General features: G+C 38.9%; 2 protein-coding genes across 2 annotated transcripts in view; one reads left to right on the top strand and one right to left on the bottom strand.

Moving 5' to 3' along the window:
• Positions 1 to 15,112, top strand: part of jag1b (jagged canonical Notch ligand 1b) — a 34,428-nt gene extending 19,316 nt beyond the window's left edge. The window contains 16 exon segments of the mRNA XM_028821104.2: positions 171 to 344; positions 765 to 915; positions 4,580 to 4,744; positions 5,715 to 5,828; positions 6,042 to 6,155; positions 6,241 to 6,354; positions 6,470 to 6,586; positions 7,007 to 7,034; positions 7,601 to 7,686; positions 8,314 to 8,427; positions 8,791 to 8,900; positions 9,951 to 10,190; positions 11,510 to 11,641; positions 11,786 to 11,936; positions 13,003 to 13,341; positions 13,344 to 15,112. Coding sequence (XP_028676937.2) covers positions 171 to 344; positions 765 to 915; positions 4,580 to 4,744; positions 5,715 to 5,828; positions 6,042 to 6,155; positions 6,241 to 6,354; positions 6,470 to 6,586; positions 7,007 to 7,034; positions 7,601 to 7,686; positions 8,314 to 8,427; positions 8,791 to 8,900; positions 9,951 to 10,190; positions 11,510 to 11,641; positions 11,786 to 11,936; positions 13,003 to 13,341; positions 13,344 to 13,498 — 2,304 coding nt within the window. The 3' untranslated portion in view covers positions 13,499 to 15,112.
• A 6,728-nt stretch (positions 15,113 to 21,840) lies between these two features.
• slx4ip (SLX4 interacting protein) overlaps positions 21,841 to 24,309 on the bottom strand; it is a 200,314-nt gene continuing 197,845 nt past the window's right edge. Inside the window, exon 8 of the mRNA XM_028821106.2 lies at positions 21,841 to 23,031. Within this exon, the coding sequence (XP_028676939.2) occupies positions 22,320 to 23,031 (712 nt within the window). The 3' untranslated portion in view covers positions 21,841 to 22,319. The remainder of the gene's footprint in view (positions 23,032 to 24,309) is intronic.

The following is a 24,309-nucleotide window of genomic DNA, read 5'->3' as shown; positions in this document are numbered from 1 at the left end:
AGTCTGGCTTTAAAACTATGAAAATGACTGGTAGAAGATTTCATTAAGTCCAACCAGTGGTTTATATGATTATGATCAAGTTAAAAATACAAATATTTGTAAATGTTAAATATAGGACTTTTAAATGAACCACATATAACTTTGTGAGACACTTTTTCTTATTTTTCAAGGATTTAGTAAATGGTTATCGTTGTGTCTGTCCACCTGGATATGCTGGAGAACATTGTGAGAAAGACATCAATGAATGTGCAAGCAACCCATGCCTAAATGGGGGAAGCTGCCTGGATGAAGTTAATGGATTCCAGTGTTTGTGTCCAGGTGGTTTCTCTGGAAACCTCTGTCAGGTACGTGTAACTGCTAGAAACTGGGAACCAAATTGTACATTACTGCCATCTCCTTTATGACCAACAAAAGATTATCATCCAATTGGTTGTCTTCTTCAATCCAATAAGGAATGCATATTATACAATATTTAAAATATCCCATATAGAAATGCTTTGAAAAGCAATGTGTTAACCGAATCTTTGATTGTTTAGTGGTGTTTTCCTAATCTGGTACATTTGTAAAGGTTTCAGCACATATTTGGGTTGTGAGGTAGTGCTTGGTTTTAACAAGCCACAGTACTCATGTATGTGAAGAATTCTGAATTGGAAGATTGCTTTTCTGATCTCTTGTAATTTTTTTTTCTTCATAATACAGTACTTTTCAAGGAACAGTTTCATATAATCAGAATAACTTTATAATTGTAAGCTTTTTTTCTGCAGCTTGATATAGACTACTGTGAACCAAATCCTTGTCAGAACAGAGCACAATGCTTTAACCTTGCAAGTGATTATTTCTGTGGGTGTACTGAAGACTATGAGGGAAAGAACTGTTCTCGCCTCAAAGACCACTGTCGTTCCACAACTTGTGAAGGTATGTGCTGCAGATTTATTGATTTTGAGGAAAAGAAATAGCCCAGGAAAAATAATCTCTGTTGTCTTTTAAATTAGAATCATGTGGCACTCCCACCCCTGCCAAATAGTTTCTACTAAGATATAGGGTCACATTATTTAACGTATTAACACTGTTAAAAACTAAAAAAAATAAATAAATAAAAATTATTACTTGTAGCCTTTCAGTGTAAATACTTTCTATTACAGTGAGTACAGCACAGCTGCCCTTCTAAAAAAGATGACTGCTCAGTCACTGACTGCTATACACTAAGATGTGTAGGGAGGTGTGTGAGGAAGTACAAGAGGATGAGCATGCCTGAATATTTAAATGTTATTTTTTTTAAGCTATTTTTTTAAATCGCCAGTTGCTGACATTTGCGTAAAGCACTTGCTTTAAGTGAAGCCGTGTTAAGTAATTGTATTTCTACGCTGCATTGTACATGGCCTACAATAACAACACAATAGAATTCTGAACGTGAAACAACACCCCTAAAACTTGCTGCATATGAATACTTCCAATTGACAATCCTTATTTTCTTAAAATTTGTCTACTGTGTGTGAGACATTTACTCATGACAACAGAACAAATTTGAAACTAATTTCATTGCAGATTGTTGGCACTTATATATTTTCAGATGGAAGGTTACTAGATGATTGTTCTCAATGCTTAGTGTGGGAGGAGGATTTCCACCCCAAAATAAATATCAATAGCATATGATGGCTGTAAATAAAATGTATAAAGCTCTTTAGTGGGTTTGCTTCCCGGGTCCTCCCTGCGTGGACTTTGCATGTTCTCCCCATGTCTGTGGGTTTCATCCAGTTACTCCGGTTTCCTCCCACAGTCCAAAGATGTGCAGGTTAGGTGCATTGGCGATTCTAAATTGTCTCTAGTGTGTGTGTGTGTGTGTGTGTGTGTGTGTGCGCCCTGTGGTGGGCTGGCGCCGTGCCCGAGGTTTATTTCCTGCCTTGTGCCTTGTGTTGGCTGGGATTGGCTCCAGCAGAACCCAGTGACCCTGTAGTTAGGATATAGTGGGTTGGATAATGGATGGATGGAAAGCTCTTTATGCACTGCTTTAGCTATATTAAAAGTACTAAACAGTATACCCATTTACAGGACATGAAAACAAAATTGAATATTCTTGTGCTTACGCTTCATTAATCCTTTCAATAATCAGAACATTATGAAGGTATGGCTAATATTGTTCACATTGGAATCAATACCCCAGTAAAGTACACAGAAATGTAGAAGAGAATGTTAGGTTGTTCATGGAGAAACCAGTGAGATCTAACATCTCTAAAGCCACATTATTTCTAAGAAGTAACTGTCCAGGTAATCAAGATCAACAATCAGACTTGCTTTAGTGAAAGTTGTCAAATGGATCCTTCTGACCTGAAATGCTATTTTCAATCTAATTTTAAAAAATAGAAACAAGATTTGTAGAACATATTAATGATGGCTTGAAACTCCTCAGTAGCCGTGTCATTTTAGAAGAAGGTCAAGTAACCAGACGGATCAGTTCCCCACTCCTTTCAGTAAAGGGTTTTGTTAATCTGTACTGACCATGTACATCCTGAAAGTCTCAAAGTGAGTGGGAACAGTTCCCCCTGTCAGTCCAGTTAAATGTAATGAATTATTATTATTATTACTCTACTAGTGACTGCTCACTGTCGTCCTCAATTACGCAGTACAGTGAAGAGGAACCTGTCTTTTTTTTTTTTTTTTTTTTTTTTTTGTAATGGAGTTTCACAAAATAAAATACACTATATCTTTATGAATAAGTACTTGTTAAGAATGCACATTTAATATGATGTGAATCAAAGAGTTTTGTGTTACTTTATTTGTTTAGGTTGTTACCCTGCTGATTGTAATAGACTACTTGCGGGAAATTCTTTTTTGTAATTTTTAATACTGAATTTCCTAACACAGCAGATGCCTGAAGTAAATGGCAGCACATCATGTCTGTCAACATTGCTTTAATTGGAAAATGACAAACGTATTCTTTAATTCATAACATAACATAACAAAGCAGTTGATGCCATATATACAGTATACTGCAACCCTAGGTGACTGGTGTATTGAGAATGAGCCTCTAACCCCCCAAAAAAACTACTGGCTTGTTTGGGAAATGGACTGTAGATAACAGCAGGAAAAGGAGGCTAACACAACTGACTGTAACCTCTTTGTTACTAACATTAATCAGATGCAGGTACAGCTGTAAGTAATATATCAGCTGGGTCATGTATAAGGTGTGGTAGCTGATCTGACAGGTTCATTTTGTCAGTGGAAGAACAACACTGGTCAATGGGGGATTTTTAAAAGCATTGCCTAGTTTGAATCTCCTATCATTCCAATTCATGCTGCTATCGTGCACAAACTATGATAGAAACCCTATTAATCCTTGGATTCACCCAATAGGGTGTCCACAGTATAGGCTGTTGAGAGTATAATGGTTTGTAAATTCATGGTACTTGTTGCAAACCTTGATATTAACACAGCTATGTTTGAGTGTTGTAGTATCTCTGAAGATTGAGTCTGAAAGGGTGTTTCTCTTTATGGCATCATTGTAGCCATCTATGAATAGGCATTTTCAGCAGGTTAAATAAATGCAACTTAATACAGTGACCTCTTCATGTAGCACATCTCAAATCCAAAAAAGCACCTACTACATAGTTAACAAGTAACTATTCAAACTAAATAATCACTAGGACCTACTATGTTCTCCATTTTTCTAGACCAGATACATTAATGTAAGGGTCTTGTATTTTGGAATCTCTCAATCAGCATTCTATTACTGGGACATTTAAAAAGCACTTCAGTTGAATATTTTTGTAAACCCCTATGACATTTTAAAATAAAACACATGCTAAATTAAAGTAGTATCAGCTCAACTAATCCTTTCTAATAGCTGTAAATTTTATTCTGTTTCAAGATTTAGTATTGGTTCATCTTGTAAATATTTGGTTTAACGCTGTCCCAGTCGATTCCTTGTGAGCATGAAAGCCACGTAATAAACTCACGTCTGATTTTCCTAAAATTGTCAAAGTATTGTCATTTTTTGTTTTCCAGCAACCACCTACACCAATCCATTGTTCATACAATTTTATTGTGTATTAAAGTCTTACAAACATCTGAAATATCACATGACAATGTTTAATCAGACCTTTTATTTAGTTGACTGTTTGAAACTTGCTGAACAGCAAGTCTTATAAGAACAGCCTGATGTTTTTGCAGAACTTCAGAATACAATCAATTTACAGAATCAGATTTATTTAACATTTACAAGCATGTGTCTGTTATTTATTTTAATGTGTGCATTGTAAGTGTCTAGTATCACAGTTGGTATATCTGATTGTGTAGTTATTTTATTTAATACTAGAAGTCTGCTGCCTTTCAGAATCACTGTGTGTCCTTTTATATCACTATAGTGAATGCTAGTCTTCCCTTCCTGTGTTGTGGAGGTTGGACCAACCACTGCTGGGCTTGACAGTGTCTTGTGTGCATTTGGCTTTCTTTACGAATAAAATCTACATTTAACTGTTATTTTATATCTTTTTACATGTGCATGGATTTTTTTACATACAAAATTTTGACACACACAATTATTTCCATACAAAAACCTTAAAATTTCTGATTTCTTTGACAGTGATAGACAGTTGTACAGTTGCGGTGGCTTCTAATAGCACTCCTGAAGGTGTTCGGTACATCTCCTCCAATGTCTGTGGTCCTCATGGAAAATGCAAGAGCCAAGCAGGAGGCAAATTTACCTGTGAATGTAAAGAAGGCTTCACTGGAACTTACTGTCATGAAAGTAAGTATTCCAATAGTTGAGCTTTTTTTTTTTTTTTCTTTTTTTAATTATTTTTTTAAGCATTCAATTCTTGAGGATTTGGTGACACTGCTGAATAAGGATTAATTTTACACTGTTACCTAGTGTATAATTATGGGATATTTAATAGTATTAGGATATATTCTTATTAAGTTTATCTTAGAAAATTTGATTTGATTAAAATATTGAAGTATTACCAAAGGGCTTAAAATAACAGTTACAAAAAATCACGGTTGTACTAAACTTGCTCGCTAATAATGAATCTGTTAAGTGTAATGTTTGTTGTGTTAAGAATGCAATTTTCATTTTCAAAATAATATTGTAACAGTGTACTAATGTTTAATTTTTGGTAAAATCATTTTCCTCGTTAATACTTTTTATGTTAATAAATAAATTATATGAATTTGCGCCAAATTAGGGTATTTAGAAAAATGTATAATGTGTTCACTTTTCTAATACGTTCTAAATGTTTGACATTGAAGGAATATAAGCATGAGAATGATCTTACACTTAAATGTTTATGGTTCATTATGCTTTATCATAACAAATGAATGGAACCTTGTTTTATTTTCTTTACTCCAACCCCTTTTAATTGGTTTCTCTGCTTGGAGTTTAAGAAGCAGACTTATAACTTCAGAATTCTAACCAAACTGTAAGCTTCAAAATCCACGATTTCTCATTACTTTGCACTTACCTTAGTGGACTGTTAGATCTGGAATTACCATTCTAGAATTTGTTTTGTTTTTTTAAAGTGTGTATGTATTTCAGCGTTTTCTATCACCGAGGGCATAAATGTGATATGATAAATTGTGTAATTATCTTTCTATAATCTGTATGACTTTGGTCTAATTATTAGTCTTCCCATCACTCACTGTGTATCATGGCCTGATCTTGGGGGTAAACTGGAGTAAGTAAGGAACATCTCTAAAAGCCAATTTGTTGATTTTTGCAGATATTAATGATTGTGCAAGTAGCCCTTGCAGAAATGGTGGAACTTGTATTGACAAAGTGAATATTTACCAGTGCATCTGCAGTGATGGCTGGGAAGGGATTCACTGTGAAACTAGTAAGTGATTTTTTTTTTTTGTGATGAATGAATATAGAAATACTGTTTTTAATATAGTGTCTATTTGCACTTCTAAGCCCTTCAGTCATTTTACTTAATGTATTTTAAGTGATAAAAGCAGTGCTTGTAAATACTGTCATTTGGTGGTTGAGCTATTTCTTTGCTAATGGCACTGAGATGGTCTTGTGATGTTTTGTTGTTTTACAATTTCAGATATCAACGACTGCAATATAAAGCCATGCCACAATGGAGGCACATGTCGAGACTTGGTGAATGATTTCTACTGTGAATGCCAGAATGAGTGGAAGGGAAAAACATGCCACTCCCGTAAGTAACTTTTTGTATAATGTTTTTTTTTTTTTTTGTTTTGTCAAGATGATGAAAAGGGATAACACTGGGTGTTTAATTATAGGTGAAAGTCAATGTGATGAAGCCACATGTAACAACGGCGGAACATGCTCTGACGAAGGTGAAACTTTTAAATGCATGTGTTCTCCAGGCTGGGATGGAACTACTTGCAATATAGGTATGACGATGACCACAGATGTCTGAGTGTGGGCTCTTTATTAATTAATGGAAACTCTTTAGCAGAGGGAAGAGGCTTGCTTGTTTTGGAAATTTACCAGCATTTTACATTTCAGCCAAAAATAGTAGTTGCCTGCCAAACCCATGTGAGAATGGAGGAACCTGTGTTATCAACGGAGACTCTTTTACCTGTGTTTGTAAAGAAGGCTGGGAAGGTGTTACATGCACACAAAGTGAGTGAATTGTTAAGAAAACGTATTTTCTATATTGTTACTGTGTAATGTATTCAATTTGAACAAGAACTGCCCTTCTAATATTTAACTGTCGCCCGAATGTATGTCTTCAAGGCACTGTGTGTGTTGTTGTAGTCTGAGAATGTTGCAAAGAATATAAGTAGAGACAGATGTTCTCTATAATTTGTGTTTCATTGATGGTTTTTATGCAGCATTTCTTCCCTCTACATATGCTTAAAAACTTAGTTTCTAATTTACCACACAAATTGCTATTTCTGCCATTATTTAATGCAAATTAGGAATAGTAATAGGACCAAATAAAAAAAAAAACAAAAAAACATACATTTGCAGTACATAACCTGTTATAACTAATTACCATTATATTTCCTACAAAGTAACAAGTAAATTTCTGTCTTGCAGATACTAATGATTGCAGTCCACACCCCTGGTATGTGTATTTAAAAAATTTGTAGCAAAAAAATCTTAATCTAATTATTTTGGAGAAGTTAGATACATTATCAAATAAGAATATTTTTATCATGTACTTAACTAAATATTGCATCAAATATGTGCTAGCTTTAGTTCAGACTTCTGTCAAGATTAAGTGTATGAGTGATAATAGTCGCTGTGTACATCCTGAAATAAAAACAGAAAAATAAAATTTGACTTTTCCCAGCAGGGCTAATTTGTCCTAGATTAGCTGTGTGTGCCTTGTATGCTTTACTGCATGTACTGAAGGGCATCCTGCCAACAGATGCAGCATAATTCAGCTCCGTTAAATAAAAGTGTACCTACAGTATATTTGAAGAGCTTTCAATGGTAACCACATTGAGCCTTAATGAGGCACAATATTACGTTTCAAGGAATTTGATATACTCTTTAAAAATGGCAGAATTTTTTGAATAAAGTTTTATATTGTAAAGCTTTAAGTGTAGAGTTTCTAGAAAAATGTTACAAGTTTGTATTTTGAATGAAAGTGCAACTGTTTTCATTCATGTTTTTAAATATTTACAGCTACAACAGTGGAACATGTGTGGATGGAGACAACTGGTATCGATGTGAATGTGCCCCAGGCTTTGCAGGCCCAGACTGTCGTATAAGTAAGTAATACAGTTTATACTGTAGTATACCAAGATTTGATGCTTTTTGATGTTCATTAAAAGGGTCTTTTGCTGAACGTTACAAATACACTTGATCTTGGAAATCAATTTGTCACATTTTCTGCACATCTATATGCAGTTTTACATTTCAAAACATACATACATTAGCATGATCGGCTGTAAAGACAGCATTAAGAACCTCTTGAATATTTTGTAAACTGTAATGAAGCAACCAATTGCCTCTAAAAAATATTCATTGCCTGTCTTTATAAACTTTGAATGCACCAAACCTAGTTCTCTCATTTCCAGCATTAAGTATGAATCTAAAAGCAGTATCAAAGTAGCCCCATAAGTAAACTGTAGTTAGAATTGAGGCCCATTGACTTTTGCATCAAAGGTTAAACAAGTGTAAGTGAGAGAACTTCCTTATTTTTGAAAAAGCACAAGAGCACTGATACGACATGTGAAACCTGTCAACATTTTTAATCTAACTGTTACTTGAGGGAGTGAAGCTTCCATCAGATCAGATGTCTGTCCAGGGGGATATATCATTCAAGTTTAACTTGTTTCTGGTTATTAAATTAAGAAAATGAGTGAGAAAGTAATATTGTTTTTCTTCATACATAGATATCAATGAATGTCAGTCATACCCATGTGCATTTGGGGCAACATGCGTGGATGAAATTAATGGTTATCGCTGCATTTGTCCCCCTGGCAGAAAAGGACCCAGATGTGAGGAAGGTAAGGATTTAATATGCCCTAAGAGCTCAAGTATCCTGTTACTCGGGTGTTTTGTGTGTACAGTTCCCAAAAGCACGTTATTTGGTAGGCTGACACAGGCTTGTCAGATAAAGATTTATTCCTTGAGCTGTTAGAAACTGCTGGTTCTTGCTGTTCAGTAATCTAAGTTTCTCAAATCAAGTCAAAAGCTAAATCAATATTTAATTTAATATGTATATCAGCTGATGAATGACTTTGGTCTAATGAACTAAAGCCTAAACTTTCACATATTTACTTTTAACTACAGTAATGTTAAATAACACATTTGTGGATTTGTTTAGATTCCATTTAATTGAGAAGTAACTAGCTCTCTTTTTCTACTAGCTACTGGAAGACCTTGTATTGTCAACAGTCAGGTCATACAAGATGGTAACAGTTGGGAGGAGGACTGTAACACATGCATGTGCCTAAATGGAAAGATTACATGTACAAAGGTAAGTCAATGTGTTCTTTTGATGCAAGTAGATATATGTGACTGCTGAGGTAAGAGAGAGACATATTTAAATGAGGCCTATAGATTATATTAAAAGTAGGTATGACTACTAACCAGAGCCTCCACCATTCTCAATCAAAAAATAATGGAATTTCTCACCGAAGAATGGTGATACATTGGGACAGTTTGCAACTGAGTGCAAAGTGGCAGGGATGAGGATTAGCGCCTCCAAATCTGAGGCTATGGTCCCCAACAGGAAAAAGGTGAACTGTCCTCTCCAAGTAGGAGGGGAATTACTGCCTCAAGTGGAGGAGCTTAACCAGCTCTACTTTCTGTTCATGATTGAGGGGGAAAAGAGATGGCGAGCTCAACAGATGGATTAAAGCAGCAAGCATAGTTAAGCGGTCTCTATACCAATATGTAGTAGTAGTAAAGAAGGAGCTAATCCAAAAGGCAAAGCTCTCGACTGACAAGTCTGTCTACATCCCTATCCTCATCTAGGGTTATGAGGATTGGGTAATGATCAAAAGGACAAGATTGTGGGTACAAGAGGCCAAAATGAGCTTTCACCACAGGGTGGCCGGGCTCTCCTTTTATATAGAGAGAGAGCGGATTAGAAGCACAACCTTCAGGAGAGGCCAGGAGTAGAGTTGCCCACCTTCCATATCAAGAGGTGTCAGCAGCTGTTGGGCAGTGTGGCTGGGAAAGGGATGTATGGGTCTTTGTTTTTTGTGGTCAGTAATATATGTACATTATGTATTTATTGGGAAGCTGGAAGTTAGCCAGCTAAGATTGAGCTCATTGCAGGGCACACTTGCTTAGTTAACCTAACATCAATGTCATGCAGATACTGGAAGCATATATTCAAACTCTACACACCGTAACCAGGTCAGAATGTGATCCCAGTCTCTTTGAAGTGGGAGACTGCTGTACAACCACTGTGTTACCTGACTGCCTGTCTATACAAGACATGCCTGAAAAAATTGAATGCATATGAAATCTTGCCTTTTAAATAATACCAATAACTTCTTTCTTCACCTCTGTCTTGAAGGTTGACTGTGGACCCAAATCATGTTGGATACATGGCAAAGCCCGTGATGACTGCCCACCGGATCACATTTGTATTCCTATTAGAGAAGACCAGTGTTTTGTGCCACCTTGTACTGGACTTGGTGAATGCTGGGAATCCAATCAACCACCACATAGACTGAAATGTTCTCCTGGTTCAAGTTTTCAAGATGAAAGTTGTGCTAACATTACTTTCACCTTTAATAAGGAGATGATGCATCCAGTGAGTATTTTAAAAAAAGAAGACAGGAAGGGGAAATAAAGGGAAAACAACAATTGGTAGTCCTGCTATTTTTCTGAAATCCCATTAATTCTGCTAGAATGAAATGTTAAAATGTCTACTTTGAAATTAGGGATGCACCGATACCACTTTTTTGGAAAACGAGTATGAGTACTTGCATTTCAGTACTCGCCGATACCGAGTACTTGCCGATACCGAGTACTTAATAAAAACATGATTTAAATTTACAGGTAACCGCTTTAGTCATATAATTTAACAAAAAAAAACAAGAAACTCTCGTCTATCCACTGGGAGGTTAGGCTAATTAGCGACACGGGGCTAACACTGCTTGTCCAAATATCCGTGGTGAAACTAAAACTAGAGGAGGCTTGCAGTAGGCTGTGGATATGTTTTTTCACGGAGTCGTGTAGTTTAGGCAGCTCCGTGTCAGTCATGTAGCGGCGGCTTGGGACATCATATCTGGGCTCCAGAACATGGAGGAGACGCAGGAATCCCACATTTTCTACCTCCGAGAGTGGCTGGTCACTCAATGCAATGTACTCGATAATTGCCTGTGTTATTTTCACAGCACGTGGATTGTCTCTGGACATTTTCTCTCGTCTTGCAAGAGTTTGCTGCAGCGTGGGTTGTGTTGGTTTAGAAGCGTGGGTAAACTCTTTGTACTCGTTGTCGTGTTGGGATTTTAGGTGCTTGATTAAATTACTTGTGTTAAATGTGCTACCTTTTGAGCCTCCTCTGGACAATTTCGCTGAGCACAATTTGCAGTCCGCCTTTGCTTTGCCGTCTTCAATCACTTTGAAATAGTTCCACACAGCTGACATGTCTCGCCTCCTCCCCGCTCTGAGCTGCAGCCGGGGCCTGGGGGCGGGCACTCGGCGCCTGTGATTAACCCCTTACATGCCGCTGAAACATAGACATTTCTCAGACCGTGGTATCGGTCCCCGGTATCGGGGGACTTTTAACGAGTAAGAGTACTTTAGAAAATGTGGTATCGAGGCCGATACCAGATACCCATTTCAGTATCGGTGCATCCCTATTTGAAATATATCCTCCAAGTGTTAAAATGTTATTTTCTTTAGCTATAAAATGTTTATATATTTTGAAGATTACATTTCCCCATTTTCTTTGAGAGAAGATGCTTGATGAATACAGAAAAATGTAGAAACATTTCTGTATTGAAAGGGAACCACAGTAAATCTAAAATGTTTTTGCAAAATACAGTGTTCTAAATCACTTTATGGGTGCTATTTTATTTAGCAGTGTCTTGTAGTATGTATAAGGAAATGTGTCTTCTTTTCTAGGGCCTTAGCACTGGACATATCTGTAAAGAGCTACGCAGTCTCTATGTTATGAGAAACCTTTCATTGGAGTATTCAGTCTATATGATATGCGAACCTTCAACTACAGCCAATAACGAAATCCATGTGGTCATTGTAAGTACATGTACACTTTATTTTGATTTCTAAATATAAGTCTGTAGAAGTTCCTGTTGGTATCTTTTTAATATTTTCCTTTTTTTAATCATCTAGCAATCTATGAAATGTGTCTAATTACATTTTTTGTTTTGTTTGTTTTAGTCTGCAGAAGATCAAAGGCAGGGCAGAAACCCTATCAAGGACATCACTGACAAAATTATTGATCTCTTCAGTAAACGCGATGGAAACAGCAGCATCATTTCAGCCATAGCAGAAGTCCGGGTACAGCAACGTCAGCTTCAGTCTAAGACAGGTATGGCAAGCTGTAGAATTTTTTGAGTATTCATACATATTTTTGATGAAGGTAATTTAAATTAATACGTGTACAGTGGTAAAACGGCAAAAAACGTTCCCTCAAAGGAAGATTAATTAGCCTTGCTGCTCTTTGCAATTCTAATTATTGCAGTGTTTGGAATGTTTTATGAGGGTACACTACAGTAGACTGCCTTGTATTTCATCCAGTTTTAAATCTGCCTCAAGATCAGTGCTGCTAGGAAAGTTGTGGCTCCCATTCATACAATTTATACACACACGTTTTTGACTTGGGAGCACTTAGTTTACATGTAGCCCGTGTTTTCAAGATCAGATTTGGGGCAGGAAGCAACAATGGACAGAGAGGCAGTGGGCCTAAGGGTGCGTATAAATACCTGTGGTCATCTGGCCAGTTTTAATTGCATAATTAATATAGCATGGACACTTTAGAAAAATTCAGGCTCAGAAAATTGATCAATGTCTAAAGTGTTGATTTGACTTTCTTTTCATTGTAAACTCCAAGTACTTAGCACTATAATTTTAATGAGACCTAATAGACAGAAGTGGAGCTTCCAAAGCAACTATATTACACTCCCAGCTTAATTTATTACTAGGTGAAATAAGTAAGGATTTAAAATGTTTTGGGTGGTCTTATCATTTGGTTATATTTTCTTAGAAGCTGGATAGAAGTATTTCAATATAACGTGTAATGCTGCTTAATTAAAGTTTAATCTGAGTCTATAGTGTTCTCCTACCACCATTAAACACAAAACCTAATCTGTGCTGGGCTCCTTATGCTTGACTTCCTTATTAACCTTTTGGGTTATCTTTGTAAATATTCAGTTTTTATTTTCTAAGTCTTGTAATACCTTGATGTGTTTTTAGTATACTGTACATTTATCCCCATATGCCTGTTGTATAGTGGCAAATGAACAATTATCCAGTAGTACTTATATATGCATGAATATACTTATTTTTTAAATATGCAGATCACTTTAAAATGTTTTTTCCTATTTTAACTTTTTTTTTTTTTTTCTTCTTCTTCTCCCCCCCCCCCCCCAATACAGATTACCTGGTGCCCTTGCTGAGTTCTATTTTTATTGTCATTTGGATCTTTGCTTTGATCACTGCTTTCTTGTGGTGTATGCGCAGACGGCGAAAGCAAAGCACTCACACGCATACACCGGTCGAGGATACCACTACCAACAACGTTCGCGAACAACTCAAACAGATCAAAAATCCCATAGAGAAACATACTGATTATGAAAATAAAAACTGTATAATTGCAAAAATTAGGACACACAACTCTGAAGTAGAAGAAGACGATGTGGACAAGCATCTGCAGAAGACTAGGTTTACCAAACAGCCAGTTTACACACTGGTTGACAGAGAAGACAAATCTGCACATACCACACCAACGAAAAACCCAAACTGGACAAACAAACAAGACAACAGAGACTTGGAAACCGCACAGAGCTTAAATCGATTGGAATATATTGTATAGCAGACAGAAGAGCTGCCATGCATCGCCAGTCACGGTTAGTGATGGCTTCAGCTTCGTAGTTCTTAAACTGTTGTGTAATATCAATCTAAGGGTGTTATTCGCGTAGAGAATCCCTGTGTTTAGTTTAAGTTTTGACAAGCTGGCTTACACTGGCAAAGGTAGTTGTTGTGGTTGGCAAGAATACAGAGGGCTGCATTTCATGTCTACATAAAGTTAGTTACAAGAACCATTGCATAAAGCCCACCTGAAGATTTTTATCAAGAAAACAAGTTTTAAATTGATCTGTCAATACTGGTGGAGTAAGAGAAGTGCAGGTGTGTGTGCTAAAGAGTGTGAGTGAGCGAGTGTGTGTGTGTGTGTGTGTGTGCTTTTGTTGTTAAATTATGCATAAACAAGTAGTTCTGTTTTTGAAAGTGCCTTTGCAGCTTCAAACCACAGCAACAATCAAAAAGGTTATTTATTATTTTTTTATTTTCGTTGCGAGAGGGTCAAAATGTCAGCAGTTGCTGTCAAAATGAAGAATTTAGAACTGTGTATAGATATGTAAATATTTCTTTTTTTTTTAATTAATCACTGTGTATATTTGATTTATTAACTTAATAATCAAGAGCCTTAATGTATCATTCCTTTTTTATTTATATGTATTGTTTAGATTTGAAGGTTTTGATAGCTTTGTAAGCTTATGGCTTCTTTATTTTTGATGTAAATTTTGTTTCATGTTTCCTTAATGCCAAAATTTGAAGTGTTCTAGGAAAATAGTTTATTTTTTAACAATACTGTGGGCAATATTGTCTACATTTTTGTACAATGTCAAGATGTTTGAAACATTTTCTATAGTATTTTGGGGGATGGCAGGATGTTTTGTAAGTGCATAAAGCACAGGAGAAAACAAATTATATTCTGGCTGGGGGTTTAGGAAGAATCAATTAAAAAAGAAATGGCCTTTACCAATTTTTTTTTTATTTTTTAAAGAAAACATTAGGTTAACATTCACATGTGATTGTGATAGATCAATATTTGGAAAACAAAACTAAGCAGGGCAGTTTGGCACAGAACGCGTGCCCCCTTCCCCAATCTTAAAAAGGGTTTGTTCCTTGACTGGTCACAGTTACCTGCATCGACCAGACACATTCATTTGCTAAACTCCACACTGAATACTTGAACAGAGGACCGCCGTCTGGCAGGCAGGCAGTCTGGGTGGGTTTCCCAGAAGTCACACTGCCTGCTTTTTGAACAATTTGTACTTATGCAATGCAAATTTAGCTTTTTTCTTTTTTAAAAAAGGCTCTGAAGACAACATGTTAATCTCATTTGTTCACCCCTGAGATAATGAAAATATTCTGTATTTTGACTTTAGTGTTTAAAAAAAAAAAAAAAAAAAAAAAAAATTAAGAATGAATCTTTTTGAGGTTTGTTCCTGACAATACATTTTTGAAAATAATATTTATTAAATATTTTGTATGAAAAGAGTGTATGTGTTTTGTTTGTTAATTTTTCATATAAATATTTATTCTTTTGAGCAAACAAATTTAAAGTGAAATTTGTAATGTGAAGCTGCATGAATTCAGCAGGTCTGGCAGCATTCTGTATTGTTCTGACAATTGTGAAATTTGTGTGTATCAACTTAATATTCAAAACATTAACCTGTAATTAAAAACAACTTGCATTTTGGAGACATGTTTCTGACGTTAATATGTCACATTTTCCTGCTGCAGTTCAAAGCAATTGTTTTTAAAAGTTGAAATGCATGTGTATATTGTAAAGAACAAAAGTAGAGACACATGTTTGGTTTATTTTTCTTCCCCCCATGATATTAAAAAAATATATTGTTAACACAAGTAATATGGAAAGGCTTAAACAGATAGGGGACATTTGGCTAAGATGTTTCTGTGATTTTATTTTATTTTTTTATTTATTTACTTTAACTTTAGTGCTTAACGTTTAGCCAGTGGCACCAGATCTGTATTAAAGCTGACATTAGATAGCTAATTCTGACATCTTCAAAGACAAATGCAAGCAGAGTATGGTACTGATTCCAAGATCTTAGATTTGGCAGAGTATTGCATGTTTTAAAATTAATAGCAGCACCATGTTCAAATTCTTGTGTTTGTCTGTAAATGGCCACCAGCTGGTGATACTGAGGAGAATTCTTTCTTAACCAAAGCCAAGGTGGCTACTTTTCTGCTTGCAGAGACAGACTTCTAGCTAGTCATAAATTGAAAAATACAATTTAAGTGTTTTGTAGGCAGACTAAGACTCTAACTTGAACAAAATGCTTTTATATTGAAAACTTCATAAAGTTGAATTTGACTATTACTGGTCAAATAGTATCTAAGGCATGTCCTGTTGACCCCATCAATGCAGGCATGGCCTGCCCTATGGAATTTGTGTTTTGTCATAGTTTATAAACGTGTGGCTCTGAAAGTGTTTTACATAGGGGGGGGGGGGGGGGGGGGACTTCATAAGTAGCCCACTATTTGGCCGTGCTCCTGATCCTTTGTTTCTTGCTTTATGGATGAGGGTCAGTGCTTGCAGGTAAGTGGAACAAAAAGAGAAAATGTTTAGGAAAGAAACCTTGTGCTGGATCAGCGGCACATGCGTACTGCCGGCATCCTCTGCCTTGATTATTGAAGTAAACAGAACATGGCTTTGAGTTATTCTGCTACAGTATGTGTCTTTGGGACAGCTAGTATCACTAAACAAAAACCAGATGTGTGTGGAGAAAGGGGGATTTCAAAAGGGATAGAAGGATTTGGGGAGATTAAATATGGTCATAAAAGGAAAACTGTCTGCCTGACGAGGATAATGTTTGGCTAGAGCAGGCTTCTAAAACTAACATATGGATACAAAAAAACAGAATTGCACTGGCGACACAAAAAGAATACAAAAATGCAGGTTGCATATGGGGCAGACAGATAAATGGAAAACCTTAACACTGCAGTCTAGAAACATCTAACCCGATTCTCATACTGCACTACCTATAAAGCAGCTATTAGTGTCACAAAAAAAAAAAAAATCCCCAAAGTGATCAAACAGACACGTCCGCCCTTCCCTGAAGGTGTCAAGTGTTGGATACTGCAGTATGTGACGAGATGACAAGAAGCGCATGGATATTGGTAACAAACCACAATCTTTTTGTTTAACACGCTAAAATGCTCTGTTCTTGCCAAACCACTGCTTCTCTAAAGTTTCCTAGTTGCTTAGGAGCAAATGACAGTTTCAGGACAGCTCAGCAGACAAGGCCCCAACTAGAACAGGACATTTGTGTACTCTGTTATTCATTGTCTTAACTGTACTGATGTTTGCTTTGAAAATTGGCGGGGGGTGGGACAGGTCCATGAAAAAGAGATGACAGCCCAACAGTGGATGATGTCCTCCCTGAAGTTCCTACAGACACAACAGCCAGGTGGCAACCCAGAAGTGATGCACCGCATAGAAGAGCCAAGGTATGGGCGGCTTACTGCTAATGGGGAACGCCAGAATTCCCACAGTCAAATGTTAAGATTTGTTTCCTTTTAAGGGATACCTTTTTTTTTTTTTGGTCTAATGTGGAATTTTGTTCTACAGCATACAACATGTTTGGCAGTTACACTGACCTGGACGTGGATATGTTGGGGATGAACCTACAAGGTCATCGGCTCAAATCCCAGCACAGACAGACTTCTTGACTCTGCCCCTCATATTACTTCATGGGACGCAGGTAAGGCTCTCCACGGGAGTGTTCCTGACGTGTCTGTTGTAGCAGTAGCAGTAGATTTGTGCTCATCTTTATGGTGCTGCACTATTTTCTGCCTGGCATTGTACCAAACAGGGAGCCTGTTGATGTGTGCCTGGCTGGTCTTGTACTGGGAAATTCTGTCAAGACATTTGAGAAATGTACTAGCTATGATTATTATTGTACAACATAAACATTGTCTGATAATACTGATTACCAATCAAAAGTTTGGCCATACATGGAAATGATCATGTTTACTACAGCCAAGATATGACTAGCGTTGCTAATAGCAATTGCTGCTTTAAACTCCCTTAAACTATCCCGAACTAATTGAAATACCCAGCATTGCCCAGGAGGAAAATTGTGTTTTTTTTTTAATTGTTTGAGAAAAATATAATTACAAAAACTTTAAAAATAAATTAACAAACAATGAAGACTCACTAATGTGCTTGTCTCGTGGTCTTGTATGTATGTTATCATCCAGGTGATGCTTGGAACTGGCCAACTCTATTTAATTTCAAAAGCAACAGGGGCACAGTGGTGCTCAAACAAAGAATGCTGGCAGTCACCTCCAGTTCGCCCTCTGGTGGTCGTTCTGAGTGTCCACTGGATGATAACTTACATACAAGACTGCAAGATCACCCCCACCCTACTCAGAAGGGGGTGGGCTGGGGTTGATTTGACCCTATCGTATTTTCAGTCGACGAATGTGAAACGTGTACCAAGTTTCATGAAAATTGCTCCAGCCATTCAGAAGTGATGCTGGGACATACATACATAAACACATACATTCATTGACTTTATTTACTAATATATATAATATACACACCTGGCATTCGTAGTCTGAATCACAATCTGATTGTATGGGTGGTTGCCTACCAGGTAACACCATTCTATGATCTGCTTCTCGCAACTGAAAGAGGCGGATGTTTGCCAACTTGCTGACCAACCACAAGCGTTACCTGGTAGGTAACCACCCATACAATCAGATTGTGATTCAGACTATGAATGCCATGAATGTAATTACCCAGATCTACATGCTGTCAAATGAACGAACCACACGGCGTGGCGCAACGTTAGAGGCTTCGCCTCTAGCGCTGACGTCTGAGGTTCGATTCCCCGAGAGGGAGGAGCAGTGAGTGTGTATGCCTGATGAGCCCAGAATTGGGGCGAAACATGTGTCGCGTACTCTTTGCATTATTTGACAGTAAACTATTTCAACCATATATATAATATATATAGTCACTTTAAATGCTAATTGGTTATTAGAGAAACCTATCCAAATTGCATTAGCTCTGCTGAAATCTGTTACTAAGTTAACTTGGTTTGCAATGTACTGGGATTCCACAGCTTCAAAATGGCCCAAATAGAACGGCTTTCTCAAGAAACATTCTTGTAAGTGTTAATGCAATTGTGAAGGTTTCTCTAATAAACTGGCTAATTAAGGATAGGCTAAGGGAGTAGACTTTTAGGGCAAATGAAGCTTTGCAAATTACAACTCCGTCATGTCAAGCTGTAAGAGCTGCTAGCAACACCAGTGATGTCTTGATTGCATTTGTAAATCAGTTTAATGGGATCTTAAGAAGAAGGTACCAGGAACATTTCTGGGTGTATCCAAACATAGGAAAAGGCCATAGGAAATCATCCATCCATCCATCCATTGTCCAACCCGCTGAATCCGAACACAGGGTCACGGGGGTCTGCTGGAGCCAATCCCAGCCAACACAGGGCACAAGGCAGGAACCAATCCTGGGCAGGGTGCCAAACCACCGCAGGACACACACAAACACACCCACACACCAAGCACACACTAGGGCCAATTTAGAATCGCCAATCCGCCATGTCTTTGGACTGTGGGAGGAAACCCACACAGACACGGGGAGAACATGCAAACTCCACGCAGGGAGGACCCGGGAAGCGAACCCAGGTCCCCAGGTCTCCCAACTGCGGGGCAGCAGCGCTACCCACTGCGCCACCGTGCCGCCCATAGGAAATAATTGTTTTATCATTTAGCATTATTAATTACAAAGCTAACTAATCCCTGGATTTCAATGCTGTTCTGTAAATATTAATTTTAAGAATGGAAAGGTGAACAGACGTATACACATTTGCTTTTACAGGACTAGAGATATTTATACATGGATAATAAACAGCATTCACTTGGTATTAGCAGGTCTGTATGCCTCTTGTAAATGTCACTTTCGTAGGGTTACACATTTATTTGCTCTGTGTTTAGATATTTCTTTAAACAATGAGCCAAATACTGTGGCGGAGCGTTTAGGCGACTACAACTGATGGTTTGCCCCCTCGCTTTGGTTGTGAATGTCCTGGGCACCCGGTTGCTTCAGCATGCGTCACTGATAATGTGCAGGCACCCAGTGATTCTCTGGGAAGGCCGTGAGACGCATCCCAGTTCGGTTCTGTCCCAATTATGTGAATGATTTATTGGCATTCAGTTCGTTCGTGCTGTGATGCTGGCCAGGCGTAAACTCTCCACAACCACGGGAGAATTTCAGAAACTCTTGAAAATTAATGAATGAATGGCTAATCCTGTAAAGCCCGTCTCTGTTGTTGGAGTTGCCATCCACCTACCCTTCATAAAACAAAGTGTTTTGCTGTGAATTAAGACTAAGCAAATACATACGCAGGGGGTGAGTTGGCTCTGTTGATTTCAAAAGTGTCAGAGTATTTGTACTTAGAAGGTTATTTTGCGAGCTGAAAAACTGCCTTAACACCTGAGACTGGGCACTACCTAAAAAGCATCTACTAGTGCCGCACTATTATGTGTTAAGACATTAACTGAGGTGTCTTTTGGTCTTAACAGCACTTTGTATGCCCCTGTGAATCTGCAATGTGGCCTACTAAAATATCTTCACTTTTGGGGCTTAAATTGGTGATATGGCTTATGAATCCTTAATTACTGTTTGTAAGACCAAATGAAGATCTCATATCAACCAGTAACTGCACCAGTGTGGCTCCTAATAGGTCATGACAGATACTGTATATGAGGTGCACCATGGTGTGGTAGAGAGTGGGCCTTTGGGCACCTTCAGAACTCGACTTGAGGGTATTTTGGAGAAGTCAGGTGAACAGGACTGGCAAGCTTGAGGTGCTGAATGGCCTGCCTTTGTCAAAGCATTTGTAAGGTTTCTGCGCAAAAATGAAGAGGCACGGTACCGAGGCTTTGTAAGAGTCACAAAGAGAAGTGTTGGCTAATGTCTTATTTACACTGCATGTGCATTACAGGTAGGACCAGCTGCATCACCATCTGCTTGGGGAACTACAGTGTCTCCGAGCGCAAGGTCCTACAACAGACCGCACACACATACAGTAACAGAAAAGGTCATTGCAACCTCTCTGCCCTCCATGAAAGACCTCTTTCTATCAAGCATCGCAGACATAAAGCCTGCACCAGACCCCCCTTCCATGGTTTCTTTGTCCCACTTCTATCTGGCAGGACAGTTTCTACCCCTTGGCTGTCCAGACTCTGCCCTGTGTGCTGCTCCTAGTACTTTACTTACAGCCAGTGTATTTGTTACTACTGCTGTTTTTAGTCTTTTATTACTCTCTCTCTCTCTCTCTCCATTTACAGTACGCTTTGTCCTGGTGCACTGAGATTCTGCCATTTGGTGCCACTGCGTGCTGCAGATGGAGGATGGCATGAGAACGCAGCCACTTGACTTGACCGTTTCTCTTAAGTATGTTACAGCTCAGTGCTTAGGGTCAACTCGTAGAGTGACAGCAGTACGTCAGGAGGGCTGATTTGCACTGTCTATCATGGCACCAGAGAGTGGTGAGAAGTTTAAAATGATGAAAAGATTTAGGCCCTGGCCGGGGTTTGTTCCTGCCTTGCGCCTTGTGTTGGCTGGGATTGCCTCCAGCAGACCCCCATGCCCCTGTGTTAGGATATAGCGGGTTGGCTAATGGAGGGATGGACGAAGTATTTAGGCCAGTGGATCAAGACTTTTACCTTGAGTTCATCTGGGACACAGCTGGAAACTTGCTAATGTTTATGCAAAATGTATCCTTAAGTTTTTCTTCACAAAGAACAGACAGCTGGAATAAGTGACCAGGTAGTGTGGTAGATGGTAGGACTATTGGGCTCCTTAAATTGAGTTTTAAGTGGATATGACTGGCGAGCTTTGTTGGGCCCAATGGCCTCTTCTTTTCTATAGTGTTGTACATGTTATTCTGACCTGTAAGAAAGATTCTATTCTTTAACGCGAGTGTTTTACTCCTCTCTAAATCAGACACCATACACGCTTGGTGGGTATTAATCGCACTGCATCTCGTAGAGTCAGCTCTGTATGTATGTGGCAGTGTGGAAAAGTAAATTTTTAAGACAATGTGGCTGCTGCTTGCAGTAAGCTAATTTCACAGCCATCAGTCAGTTGTCTGTCGTAATCGCACCACCACGATAAATTGTGGAAGAAGCAACCATTTTTCCAAATGAACATGTTCCCGTCCCCTGCCGTAGCGGATGCCTCTGCATTCTGTGACTTTAGAATCTGCATGCGTTATGCATTCTGCAGGCTCGGTCCATGTAGCAGCAGTGTTGTTGTATGGTCAACACGGCCTTAAATGTTTCAATTTTAAACTAAAGACTGCTATGATATAACGCATTAGAGCTTAGCTGAGTGACTGACACACAGAAAAATGAAAGTGTGTTTAAATGTGAGCAGAAAACCAAGAGGGAATTAAAATTTTATTAATTAAAAAAAACAAATCATCACGTCACAATACCCTGAACTGTGACACTTGGCCCACCTTTGCACCAGTTTGCCCACCAACTTCTGGGTGGGCTCAGGATCGCACAATTACTTCCATATACAGGAGACGAGTCTTCGAGGAATTGAAAGACATTCAAAAAATGGCAATGATATGCAGCTGGCACCCTGGCCAAACCTCACCTCAAGCGCCGATGTTCGTACTGTACAACTCATTCGCTGGAGCTGATGACAACAAGAAGGGAAATAAAGACTGCCAGCGTCTCCAGCTCCAACCCACATTTTCCCTAAAGAAAGGGCCTTCTATATTTTTATTTTTCAGCCCATCAGGCACAGCAGACTCTAAAGGTTTATTAGCTGAAATGTGTCTAATGTGTTTTGCCTGGAGCAGAGACGGTCATGTTTTCAAATTCTTGTTGATCATGAAACAGGGCATCCTCACGCCTTTTTCAGTCTGCGCAGTTTGGACTTTCTGGGCCCAACTTTAGCCCTCTCTTTGCTGCCGGTATCGGCGGAGCTCTTGTCAGCAGGAGAGGACACAGACTTGACAGATTGCTCTTTTCTGCTTGTGGTCGGCTCGGTTTGGGCTGTCTGCTCTGTGTTATTTTTTGGGAAGATGGCTCTAGGAGGCGATTTTCTCCAAGTAAGCAAGTCATCCTCCAGTGTGGTTTGCACTGAGCCGAACTGTTTAGAGCAGCACTCGGAGCCCGATGGCCACTTCCTCGGGAATGTTTCTTCTACAGGCTTGGTGCATTCTGTTTTTATTACTACCTCACTGAGGGTTTCTGGCACATCTCCAAAGAACACTTTGTTGGCGTTCTCCTGCGACTCATGTTGCGAGCCCTGCCTTCTCCGTTTTCTCTGTCCTTCGTAACCCTCTGGCCTCTCCTGCACTTGTGGCAGTGCTGACTCACAGCTCTGACTGGAGGCCTCACTCGCTGCAGGACACAGTTGTTTCTGGCCCTTGGTTTCTGCCGGCTCTCCGCTGCCAGCGACGTTTCCCAGTGCAAGTAAAGGAAGCCGGAAAGAGCTTTGAAGTCCTCTTACGCATTCCTTTGCGTCTTTCCTACCAGTGCTGCTGCTCTCCTTGGTCACAGCTGGTGGTGGTGAGGTCTGTGTGTTGTCTGCCTGGTGCTTGGACGGCTTCAACCTGAGAAATAGAACAAAAACATAAATGGTTTTAGGAAAGGAGAGGATTAGATATGGAGCGAGCACGATGACTCTTGATTACAGCGAGTGTTCGAGGAGGCCATGATGACCCGAAAAAGACCTTTCATATTTTCACCATTTCTTGTGAATGTGACAAGGAGGAATGTGTTGCTTATTGAGACTCAGCAAATTCCAGACAACCACCTTAAATGGCAGCGTTACAAACACCCAAGCTTTGGTCACCTTCAGTGGCACTAGTCATCCAGTGTGTCCCACAAATCAGCCAGGCTGGAAAATTGGCTGCCACCTGCTTTCCGGAGAACCCTATGTGAGGGGGCCTCAGTGCTTCTTATGGAAATTAAAACTCATTCTGAGGAGCCAGAGAGCTTCCTTTACATGTAAGATGTAGGCACACATGGAAAGAGTGGGGTAAAAGCGGACATTTTAGCTAAAAGAGTGACTTGTTGACATATTCAGATAATTACAAAGAGGACCTGGACACTTTATCCCACTCTGTAATGTTATTGTACACCCACAACCTCACCAGCTTAAAATGAGTGGTCACTAGAGGCCTGAAAGCTGCTGCTTCTGCTAATAATCGGACCCAGCCCAGTAATATTTGGTAGGGGGTCTGGGATTTCTGACCATTGCTCCAGCACTTCACTTTATTTCTGTATAGCGCTCTTCAATAAGTACAAGTAGTACCAGACGTTCACAAATCTATACAAAAAAAAAAAAAAAAAAACACATCAAAACTAATTACATAATGTGCACAAATGTACGGATTGATTTAAACACGTAGTGAAACAAAAGGAGTTTGGAACTCATAAATATAAATGAAGCCCAGCACTACATGTCCATTAATCAACTAGGGCCAGATGAGCATGGAAGAGTGAAAAGTAAAAAAACACAGTCAGCAGCACCCTTTAAGAGGGGGTTGGGGGGGTTTGGGTCCAGAGTCAATTATAACAGACAAACTCAGATAGTCCCCTGCCTGGGCACCTTCAAGTGTCTGTTACAGTACCAGGTCTGGTCAGACTCAAGAACACTCACTTCCGCCTTCTGTACCTGGAATATTTCTATTGCACTATTATATTGCATTGAGGATTACTTGTGTTGTGTTGTATTGTATTGACCCCCTTCTTTTTGACACCCACTGCACGCCCAACCTACCTGCAAAGGGGTCTCTACAAGAACTGCTTTTTTTTTTTTGGAGTTTTTTCTTGTCTTCCTAGAGAATCAAGGCATGGGGGGCTGTCAAAGCCCATTGCAGCACTCC

This window comes from Erpetoichthys calabaricus, chromosome 15 (genome assembly GCF_900747795.2).
Source record: "Erpetoichthys calabaricus chromosome 15, fErpCal1.3, whole genome shotgun sequence".
Classification (NCBI taxonomy): domain Eukaryota; kingdom Metazoa; phylum Chordata; class Cladistia; order Polypteriformes; family Polypteridae; genus Erpetoichthys; species Erpetoichthys calabaricus.
This window is presented reverse-complemented; position numbering and strand designations above follow the sequence as displayed.